The sequence below is a fragment of the Nyctereutes procyonoides genome, unplaced genomic scaffold (genome assembly GCF_905146905.1).
Source record: "Nyctereutes procyonoides isolate TBG_1078 unplaced genomic scaffold, NYPRO_anot_genome, whole genome shotgun sequence".
Taxonomy (NCBI): Eukaryota; Metazoa; Chordata; class Mammalia; order Carnivora; family Canidae; genus Nyctereutes; species Nyctereutes procyonoides.
This window is the reverse complement of record NW_026575146.1, coordinates 53,690,099-53,702,183: the sequence shown is the minus strand read 5'-3', so window position 1 is coordinate 53,702,183 and position 12,085 is coordinate 53,690,099. Positions and strand designations below refer to the sequence as shown.

General features: G+C 39.1%; 1 protein-coding gene across 2 annotated transcripts in view; it reads left to right on the top strand.

Moving 5' to 3' along the window:
* The window catches only part of SMC5 (structural maintenance of chromosomes 5), an 88,937-nt gene that overhangs the window by 70,507 nt on the left and 6,345 nt on the right, over nucleotides 1–12,085 (top strand). The window contains exons 18-19 of one of the 2 annotated variants that reach the window (XM_055310062.1): nucleotides 9,149–9,274; nucleotides 11,926–11,970. In XM_055310062.1, coding sequence (XP_055166037.1) covers nucleotides 9,149–9,274; nucleotides 11,926–11,970 — 171 coding nt within the window. The remainder of the gene's footprint in view (nucleotides 1–9,148; nucleotides 9,275–11,925; nucleotides 11,971–12,085) is intronic. The other variant, XM_055310063.1, reaches the window with a different exon arrangement.

The following is a 12,085-nucleotide window of genomic DNA, read 5'->3' as shown; positions in this document are numbered from 1 at the left end:
GATAAGCAAGTATAAGAGAAGTTCCTCTTTACAGGAGCATTTCAGGTTATAAATGCAGAGGGAATTTTAGTATTAGAATATCACCACTTTGCAGCTGCTAATGAATCAGTGGATCACATTAGCTGCTAACATCACCAAAAAATAACCAGATATTTATATGTATTCCCACAGACATAACATGAAATTATTTTGTGAAAAAATTTCAGTCTGATTAAGCCTCTGGAACAAGGGTGTGTCGACATCAGCACTGTCAACATTTTACACTGGAGAATTCTTGTGGGGGCTGTGCATTGTAGAATGCAGTATTTCTGGCCTTTACTTGCTAGATACCAGCAGTATACCCCTCCCCACTGCAGTTGTGACAATGTTGCCAGATGTACCCTGGGGAACAAGACTGCTCCCATTTCAGAACCGCTGTTCTAAAACTACGATTTTCAAGTCTTCAGAGTACTCTATTTTATAATTAGATCTCAATTTAGATGATAAATTGTCATCAGAAATATTTAATTATATTTTGATTTTGGTGAAACCTACAGTTGAAAAAGTAAATTCATACACACAGGTTATGTAACTAAACATTTTCTAATAGCTGTAGTATGGGTTTTTAAATTTTTTTAAAGATTTTATTTATTCATGAGGATCTAGAATTGTAGATGATAGGTACATGAAGGTTTATTATATTCTACTTTTGTGTATGTTTGAAGTTTTCCATAATAAAAAATAAAAAGCTTCCATTCTTGACCATCATGAAATAATAGGGGTCATAAGTATTATCTCCCTTTAAGCCACTAAAAGATGGAACAAAATATATGAAGTAGTGATTTTCAGACACTGGATAACAGGCAGCACAGGATGGTGATTTTTGAGAGAAGGGAAAACAGTGCAAGGTAATCCCTGTGATTGCCTTAGCTTACTGCCAGGAGAGTTTTTAGGCCACACTGTAGGGAAGAGGAACCCAGTAGGAAATAGAGCATAGCACTGCAGGTCTTACACATGGTAAAAGAGTATTAGGAGAATATGGTCAATAACTTTCTGGCAGTAAATCTGACAATTTAGAAGAAATGGGCACACTCTTGAAAAGCCACAACATATCAAAAGTCCCTGAAGGAAGACCTAATTAGATTAGCCCCATATTTACTAAAGAAATTAAATTTGTACTAAAAAACCTTCCCACAAGGAAAACTCCAGATCCAGAGGCTTCACTGGTGAATTTCACCAAGCCTGAAAAGGAAGAATTAATAGAGGTTCTACCTAGAGTCTTCAAAAGGTGTCGGGGGTGGGGTGAGGGTTACTTCTTGACACATTGTATGAGGCTAGTATTCCTAATATCCAAACCAGGCAACTCTACAGACCAGTATGTCTCAATTCTTTTTTTTTTCATAATTCTTTTAAAAAGTTAGTAAGTGAAGTCCAGTGCTATATAAAAGAGTAAAACATCCTAACCAAGTGAGTTTATTATCCCATTGTGTATCCCAAAGGTTGATCTAATGTTTGAAAATTCATCAGTGTAATGTGAATGACTACAGAAAAACCAGATGATCAGATGATCATCTTAAGTATACACAGAGAAAAAACATTTGCTGAAGTCTAGCACCCCTTTAATGATAAAAACTTCGTATATCTAGGAATACAGGGAAATTTTATGCATCTGATAAAAGGCATTTACCCAAAACCATTAGCTCATATACTCATTGATGAAGGAATGAAAGCTTTCCCCTACTGATTGGAAACAAGGAAAATGCTTACTCATCAGTTGTGTTCCACATTGTACAAGAGTATCTAGCCAGTGCAGTGAAGAAAAAACAAAAACTTGTCTACTTCAGACCAACAGATTTCTGTGGAAAATCTTAAAGAATCAGTGCATTCAGCAAGGTTTCATGATCAGATGTGTCTCCGTCTACTAGCAGTGAACAATTGGCATTTGAAAGTTTAAAAATACTCTGTGGGGTGCCTTACTAAGCATCTGACTCTTAATCTCATCTCAGGCGTTAGCTTGGGTTCTTGAGTGCAAACCCTGAGTTGGCTCCACACCCAATTTAAAAAAATGCCATGTACAATAGCTTCAAAAATAGGAAGTGCTTAAGGATATATTTATAAGAAACTACAAAGTTTTACTGAAATTAAAATAAGACTTACATAAATGGAGAGAATGATTATGTTCATGGATCAGAGGTTCAGGATTTGTTGTCAGTTCTCTCCCAAATATATATATATATATTCAATAAAATTCCCAGCAAGGGTTTTAGAAATAGACAAACTTATTCGAAAATGCAGTAGACTTAGAAGAACTTTGAAAAAGAACAAGTTCGATGACTCACCCTTCCTAATTTTAAGACTTATAAAGCTGCAGTAATGAAGACATTATTGTATTGGTGTAAAAATAGACCTATATGGCTCTGTGGAACAGAATAGGGAACCCAGATATAGATTCACACATACATAGTCAATTGTTTTGGCATAGATAACTGAGGCAATTCAATGGAGAAAGAATAACAAATAGTGCTAGAACAATTGAAGAGTGGTGTACAAAAAATGAGCCACAACCCTTACCTCATACCATATATAAATGGATCGTAGACTTAAATGTAAGAACTACAGCTCAAAGCTTTTTGCAGGAAAGATAAATTCTTAGTGATCTTGGTTTTGGGGAAATTGAAACACAAAAAGCATGAACTATAAGGCAAAAGGAATCAGAAGTTTTACTTCAACAAAATTAACTTTTCAATAGATGCTGTTAAGAAAAAGCAGGCTGGAGACTGGCGGGGAGAATATATTTGCAGCACCTAACACCTGACGAAGGACTTGTATCAAGAGGAAGGGCTCTTTCTGGGGGCCTTATCGAGCCTAACGTCTGCTTCTATAAAGTCTCTGCAGGCTAATGCTTTTTCCATTTTCAAAGGATTAAAAAAGAAATACAGGATAGTTTGCGGCCCTCCACACCTAAAATACTTACCTGCTGGCCTTATATAGAAAAAGTTTGCTGACCCTACAGATACCACAGAAAGAACTCTTAAACAACTATTGACACAAAGAAGACAACCCAGTCAGAAGATGGGCAAAAGATTTTAACGTGATCTTCACTAAAGAAAATACAATAGACAGCAAATAAGCATATGAAAAGATGCTGAACTTTATTGTAGGGAGGTGTGAATTAAAGTTATATTGAGCTACTATCAGAGACCCACTAGCATGACAAACTTTGTACCAAAGTGATGGTGAGGATGTAGAGCAGCTGGAGCTCACATATATACTGGTACTAGAGACTTCAAGTGTGCAACCACTTTGGAAAACCATTGGAGAGATTCTTAAATGCTAAAAAATCTGCCTGCCGTATATTTTGATCCAGCCATTCCTTTCCTGGTATTTACCCAAATGAAAGGAAAGCATATGTCCATGAAAGACCGGCACAGAACGTGTGGCAATTTTGTAATAGGTAAAGACTGGAAACAAATGTCCAGCCGTGGTTAAGTCACAAATTATGGTATATCCACACAACAGGATATTACTCAGCCATTAAAAGGAATGAATTACTGAGACACACAACATGATGGATCTCAGCTATGCTGGTGATAGAAGACAGACCAAAAAACCCCCCTCTGATTCCTTTTATATGAAATTCTACGGAATGCCTAGTGACATTCTAGAATTCTAGTAGAATGTCTAGTGACAGACATAAATCAGCAGTTGCCTGGGGGAGGATACAGTAGGGTATGTCAAGGAGGAGTATGTAGAGTTGAAAGTGATACGTTTGTTACACTGGGGATGATAGTTTCACTGTTGTATAAGATCATCAGAACTTACCAAGTTGTATACTTTACGCGCAGCTTATTCACCAGTTACACTGCAAAGCTGAAAAAACTTTAAAAACTTAGTTTTTTTTTTTTTTCTAAGATTTTATTTATTCATGAGAGACAGAGAGGGAGAAAGGGAGAAGCAGGCTCCATGCAGGCCTGGGACTCGATCCCGGGTCTCCACGATCACGCCCTGAGCTGAAGGTGGCACTAAACCCGCTGAGCCACCAGGGCTGCCCAAAACTTAGGAGTTTATCATTTGTTTTACTAAAGTTTTTTTGCAGTATTTTCAAGTATGAAATTTTAAAGGTACATTCGAGTAGGAGGAGTAATGTAGCTTCCACATGTCCTTACCCCTAACAAATGTAACATGTGGCCATAATTGTAGATTTTTAAAGCTTGTCCTGTATTTGAAGTCCCTTTGTCATCCATTCTTCTCTGAGTCTGCTGTACTCTGGCAGGGTCTATACACAAGTCACATTGTACCTGACTTTTCAGAAACTTTCCTGTTGTGTAATAGTAAACTATAGTAGTATCTTTTAGTGGAAACAGCCCTGATAGGAAGAGCTGTGGGGGCTGGGTACAGAGCTAGCTCCCCAGAGGGCCTCATCTGGGTTTATTTCACAGGGTGTGAGTGAAGCCCTTTGCCCTTGTGTGTTTTGTTGGTGAATAATTATAGAGCCCATGCTACAGTTGTGTCACTGAGTGAGCCTGTGAACCTGGTTATGGAGTGTAGGAAGTGCTATTACAGAAAAGAGTTCATGGAGAAATTGACCCATCATGCCTGTACTATATGGAGTAAGTCCAGTCACATGATACAGTACTGGATCTCTGTGCCTGAACTTGTATTTTTGAATTAAGCATTAATAAGCTTAAGACTATAGGTTTGTGCATGTTGACAGAAGTATCATGAAATCATGATGACTTTGGGGTAAATATTCTCCCAAACTTCAGCCCACTCTTGACGTAGAGCTGCTCTTCCAGCAGCTTTTGTTCACATAGGCATACTAAGATTTGGTGTAAACTGACAGCTATTGCCCTGTGATCTATTTTGTTAGTAGCAGCAGGAATATTAGAGCAGAGTGAAGGGAGAAAGGTTTGTTTTCAGTTTTTGAATCACTAATTTTTTATAAAGACGGCCACCTTACACTGTCCAAAGAAATAATCTGTAGTTAGCTGCTTGTCCCTTTAGATTTTGTTACCTGTAAATAGCCACTCACTTCTCAGCCTCTTAACCACTAGCAAAGATCTGTGTGCGTACAGCCCTTGAAAGGTTTTCCCATAACGATCTTACCTGATACTCCCTGACTATATTTTGCATTTCCTCAGCAGTGTTTGGTACCATCCATTCTGTTTCTTTTTTTCACTAGTTGATCTGAAAATTGTTTTATGCATCCCTTTTGGAAAGTTCTTTTATTTCCTGCACAGTGTACTCAATAAGTGTTTGTTGCTGACTGACCATAGTCCCTAACTACACTTTTGAAATAATCAAGGACGAATGAAATTATATTGAATACACCTGTCATCGTTCACTTTCTTTTGTTCTTTTTTCTTCTGGTTGCTGTCCTTTACCCACAGATGCTCTTACTATTCTTTCTTGCTCTCTTACTTCATTTGAAACAAGGAAAAAATAATGTTTTTCTCCCTACTTGTCCCTTTGAACACATGGCAGGTTGCACTAAGGAACCATTACTGTCACTTCCCCATTTTGTCCTTGACGCTGATCATGGAAACAAGTTAACTAGAGAGGACTGACTTGTGTCAGTGGGGGTTGTATCCATGAGGGAACTTAAGGATGATTAACTACCATGGATTCTGATGTGTCCTCAGACTGGAAGGCAAAGAGGGCAAGAGGATTCCAGGCCCCTAACATATCCTCAGAGAAAGGCAGATGGTTGTAAGTGTTGGTTTGTTAACTGTGCCTGGAGTATTTTTAGGACAAGTTAATAAACATGTAAACCTGAATATAAAGGTGGATACAGATGAATATACCTGTTACTTGGTTGAGGTTTTTAAGTCGTGTGCTGCTTTCCTGATCCCACTTAGTGTCTCTTGTCTATCTCTGGTCATAGGTATTAAAACATCTATCTGCCTGACAAAGGGTATTGTGATGTGATAATTCTATTTAATATATATCAGAATGCTTAGTGCACTGCCTAGCATGAAACCAGGGTTTCCTTCAGAAGTATAGGTTTACATCAGAATTAACATTAGTTACAAGAATTAGAAGTTGTTTGTGTTTATCCTCACACTAAATTTAGAAATTCTGTGCTTCCATCTAATGTTCTCTAGCTGCCTGCTTCCCTCTGTCCCGCAAAACAATTTCAGGAACCTTTTGTTTATTTAAGGGAAATAGATTTGGGGAGAAGGAGGGTCATTTAACAAGTAAACAGTATTATTGCCATTTGTTAATGGCTCACTATTACAATTTGTTATTTTGAATAGTAAAAAGTCAAGACCACTATCTTTAAATTTCAAGTTTGATGTTAAAATTTCAAGTTGATATTAAAAGATTACTTTTCATATTTCTAAAATATGTGTATATACTAAAATAAAGTTAACATGTGAACTTGAAATCTATTGGTATGAAATTTGAGGCTTGTTTTAAAGGAAAATTGAAGTAATGCTTTTATTTACAACTACTGTTTTAGTAAAAGCTCACATTCCTTTCATACAGAAAATCATTGTCATTTGACTAATTGTTAAATATTTACTGTGTTAATTTTACATAAAACATGCAATTAAATTCTGTGAGCAGTTCTGCTTTCTATCACTAGAGGGCCCTCTTAGAGAAGCTTTTCCATGTTCAATGTCACTATACACCTTTCAGGACCATTGAACGTGCTCAGAATTTCAGAAAAAAGGATACTTATTCTTTCAGAATATATACCCATAGAATAGTCCTTTCTGAGATGTCGGTGGGGCACAGTTTGTCAGTTTGCCTTTTCCTCCCTTGGTCTCCCACAGATGAAGAGTTTCTGTTGTCTGTTAACTGTTAAAGGCTAGACTCTAAGCAGAATTGTTAACAAAGCCTTTTTCATTAGCGTGACTATAGAACATTATCTTAGATAATGGTAGGCTCTCTTTCTTTCCTATCGTTACCCACTGCTCCCCTACCCTGGGCCAAAAAGACTCAATAATACGAATTATGGTTTAGAGTAGGGAGAAAACCACCGTTTAAAGAAGTGTGTCACAAACACATACATACAGAAAGAACAGTTTTCTCTGATAAAGATTTAATTAGATCGATGCCATTCATTGGAAGGCACCTGTTCAGTGAGGTCCTCCCAAGCCCAGAGGCCCACACGTATTTCTTTGCCGTAACATTCTGGTGCTTTGTTTGGCAAGGCCCAAAGGAGTATGAAGCAGAAATGGAAGAGTCTAGAAGTGTGTGGTCTCTTTCTGGCACTTACTGACAGTTGCCTCTGTGTGATTGGCCCTGAGAGCGAAGCGAGATGATGGGGAATCTTTAACATTTTCCTCTATTTGTCTCAGGCTTAGAGAACCATAATAGCAAGTGATGAGTATTGGGCTGGCTTTGCATTTTCAGTTCAGTCCAGGAATTCCTTTACTTTTTTTAGTTTAGCGCATTTGCTATCAAACTTGTATGCATAAAAATCACCTGAGGATCTTGTTAATACACATGTGCAGGCCTCTGCCCTAGGAGATCTTCATGAGTAAATACATCTGCCATGTGGCTGGGCATCAATACTGTTTTAATCATCTTCACCATCTCCTCCCGCACCCCTCTGGTGCAGACTGAAGTTTGAGGTTTAGTGGAAAGAGTAAGCTGGACCTGTTTTCTCTGGAACCTGTTCACTTGGTATTTTTATAACCTTGAGGAAGTTTCTTAATACCTCTAAGCCATGTATGAAGAAGATAATACATTTCTCTAAGATCACAATGAGGATTAGAGGACTTAACATATAACAAGCTTGGCCCACAGAAGGCATTCCATGATGCCCTCCTCATTACAAATGAAACTTGTCGTCTGGCTCTTGCCTACCTTATCACTCTGATTTTGTACAATCTTACCTCTCCTCCAACTATGGTAGATTACTTGTTCCCTAAATAAGCCTCCAGGGAGGCTTCCCTGCCCTTACATTTGTAATTAGGATGCTAATGCTGGAAATCTGTTCTGCTACTTGTAGCCTCCCTAGTAATTTCTTTCTTACTTGTTCTTGAAGACCATTCACCTGTCATAGCTTCTGTGACCCCTCTGGCCTTCCTGTACCCTCCCCCGCCAGGCGTTGCTTTCATCTGTCCAGCCCTGTCCAAGGGCCGTCCATGGTGCTTAAGAAGAGCATGAGTTCTAGAAGCAGGCATGGTTGTGAATCCTGACAGCCTGCAACTAAGTTTGTGAGGTTGGACAAGATGCTTTATTTTTTTAATGTGCAAAATGGGGAATAATAGCATTGTACAGTATTGTGAGAAATAAGGGCATCCTGTGTGAAGCATACAGCACATAAGCTTTCAATAAATAGAGCTGTTTCTTTAATGATAATTTGTCTTTTCTCCTTTTTCAACTTTGTCAAGTGCCTAATAAAATCCTGACATTCCATGGATTCTCAGTAATTATCTGGTGAAGGAATGAGTGGGTCCATGAATAAATGATAACTATATGAAAGGCAGTGGGACAGCTACCAAACACTATTTACAGGTTCTCTTTACATTCAGATGCTGAGTGTTCAGACAGGAAGCCTACGGACTGTGTATTTCAAATTGTATTAGAGTATAATCATATATAGCTAAGTTAAACTGTTGAAGAAAAAAGCAAATTTAAATTTCAGAGCTCTTAAGAGAACTATAGCGCAGAACATAGCCATAGGATGTGCTGGTATATTTTAAAATTTAAGTTCAAATTTAATCTTCCTAATAATAGCTGTCATGAGTTTTGAGGTAAGGTTTTTTAGATGCTTTTGCTTCCCTGTATTCAGTCATTGATCTACAGGCCTACCTCGTTCTGTATTCTTCACTTCACTACACTTCAGATGTTGTATATTATATCATTATTGTATCAGTTACAGTGACCTGTGATCAATGAGTCGCTTTGCTGAAAGCTCACATAGTGGTCAGCATTTTTTAGCAATAAAGTATATTTTAAGTAATGTATGTACTTTTTTTTAAAGATATAATGCCCTTGCACAATTAGATCACATTTTGGTAAATGTAACTTTTACATGTGCTAGGAAACTAAAACATTCATTTGACTTGCTTTCGTGTGATGGCCACTTCATTGAGGTACTCTGGGACTGAATCCAGTGTCCCCAAAGCATGCCTGTGAATTGCTCATTTGATCAAGTAGCTCGCTGATCTAATGATAACATAAAAATGGTCAATTCTTTTTCTTGCAATAGCAACATTTCATTGAACTGGATGAAAGTCGACAGAGATTATTGCAGAAATGCAAGGAGCTGATGAAGAGAGCTAGGCAAGTATGTAACCTGGGTGCAGAGCAGACAGTTCCTCAAGAATACCAAACAGTAAGTATAACAAGTGTATAAGGCTGCAAGGTCACATGCTGCGCACCTTCTTTATCTGCTTCAAGTGTGTTAGGCATTGTAATGGGCCCTGAGAAACACAACGTGCCATAAGGAATGTGGGATCCCCCCCCCCATTTTTAAACTGAATATGTATGTAAAGTCATTGTGCATAGTGGATTTTCTTTCCTGTATTCAAACCTGGGCATCCTTCCATCTTCGCTTAGTCCTAAAGTTATTAAAGCACGGCTATCCCCTTGCATAGTTCTCAGTTCCGTAACATTCATTCTTCCAATAAGAGGCTTTTTTTCTTCAAACTCCCTTTAAGAGGTAGGGTCAGGGGATGGGGTGTAGTTCTTTATGGAAACGTAGCATTGGTAATTGGCATATAAGAAATAGTAAATAGAAGGGATGTTTATAAAAAGGCAAACTGAAAAGGTTTTTCTGGAAGTTAGCATGTTTATTTAGGTTTAAGCGGGACCTGAATCTTTAGGGCTAACATCTGGTGAGAAAAGGAGAAAAGAGCCTTTCCTCCTTCCCTTTGTTTTCTGTGCTGACATATTGTTCAGTTAGTACAAGGAGCTGTTGCCCTCTAGTCCACGTTCCACCACTAATTATGCAGCCCCGTGGCTCTGTTATCTGACGAGTGGGGATCATACCAACTCTCAGAACAATGTCAAATTAAAAGTAGAAAATGAATTTTTAGATAAGGTATTTTATCTTAATTTGAATAGATAATGAATGTGTATTTCCCTATTTCAGTAGTTCATGTCCCATCTCTTTCAATACCTAATGAAATGGTGGGTGGGGGGAACCATTTGGATAATTTTCAAATCCTCAAAGATCTTACTCTGTTATATCAACTACACCATAGAAAATGGTTCTATTTAGGCACATAATAGGGATGTAGTAGGTACATAGAAAAGATGAACTGAGTGGTGGCTGTTTCTAAAAATATATTAGAACTTCTCTAGAGTACATGGAATTATCGTAAAATAAATATTAGCACAAGATCTGTACCAATTTTTTTTTCAGAGCGTAGGATTAGTCTACTCTTGATAAGTTGTATTGTTTTTGAAAGAAAATTAGAAGATAATTCACATATTAAAAACATTACTGATGTATCAGGCATTGAACAAGACATACTTCTCTACTGAAATTTATATTCTAGTCTGGAGGGTGGAGCAGATAAATGAATTAAAAAGCAGATAATGTTGGCTATCAAGAGGTGCTAAGAAGAAACAAGGTAAGAGGATAGTGTCAGGAAACCTCCTTTGGGAAGATACTATTATAGAGGATTCCTGAATGCAGAAAAGAAATTAGTCAAGTAAGAGTTGGAGGGTAAAGTTTTCCAGGCAGAGAAAACAGCTCCATACAAAGCCCCTGAGGTAGAAGTACACAGGGCAGGTTTCACATGAAGGAAGCAATCTCAGTCTGGCTAAGACATTATGATCCAGGCCCAAAGGCAGGCAGGAGTCAGATCATGCAGCCCCTTAAGCCCATGGAAGGAGTTTGGATTATACGTGGAGACGGAACCCACCAGAAGATCAGAGAGGAGTGATGGGACTGGTGTGGGCATGTAGGAGCCCCCTTTGCCTGCCAGGCGGAGACTCGAGGAGGGACCCAAGAATGAAAGCAAGGAGGCCATTTAGGAGAGGATTGCTTCGGGCCAGGCCAGAGGGAAAAGTGGCATGGAGCAGGGTAGGAGCACTGGAAAGGGAAGTTTGCCAACCTGAGGATCTTTTCGTGACAGTCAGCAGGACTGGCTAATGGATTTCAGGAGAAGGGCAAGAGGGAGAACTACCCCCTATGTTCTGCCATTGACTGAAGGAGAACTAGGTTTGCCCCCATTGGTGGGGAGGGTGGGTGACAGGAGTCTTTCTGTTGGACCATGCCTGTTAGGGAGCCTGTGAAGACCCATGCACGTGCACAGCACAGGCTGAAAGCTCAGCAGTCACGTCAGAGCAGCAGCAGATGCGGACTAGAGAGAGCAGTTCAACTTCTCCAGGCTTTCAGAAACAGTTAAAAGACCTTAAGATTGAAGTATTAGATTAATGTAATACTTCAGGACCTTTTTCAGAGCGTCAAGATGCATTCTGTACCTCTTTTGTCTGAGCGTTGCAGGTTCCCCCTCAGACAGGAAAGCGCCTGTGCCGACTTCTCTGTCAGGGCTCAGAAGGTAGTACAGTTGACCCTCGAACAACATGGGCTGAACTGCACGGGGCCACTTCTAGAAATTGCCCCAGACCACAGGGCAATTTCTTTCAATAAATACAGCACTAAATGTATTTTCTCTTGTGTTTTTCTTAATAACATTTCCTTTTGTCAAGTTCACCGTAAGAGTACAGTATATAAAACCCGTAACCTACAAAGTACGTGTTATCTGACTGTTGATATTATCACTGAGGCCTGCAGGCAGCAGTGGACTACTGGGAGTTAGACGTGTATTTCTGACTACACGGCGGGTGGGGGCGAGGGGGCAGTCCCCTAACCCTGCATTGTTCGAGGGTCAGCCGTGCTATGGTGAAATTCTGCCGTTGAAGTAATTAGATTCTTAAGATGCTTTTGTCGTTCTTCATAAGTACAGTATAAAGTTCTAACTTCTTGCTCTCTTTCAATGCCCCACATATTCTGGACCCATTCTACCAATTCAGCAAGTACCCACCATTCCAAATGGACACAACTCCTCACCCCCCATGGTATGCAGCGCTCTTTCTGTTCTTCACACTCCTCTCCCTCTGCCTCACTTTTCCCCAGCTACTTGCTTGCAGGCCCCAAGATGAAATTGAGGCCTCTTCTTTCCCTTAACTCTCT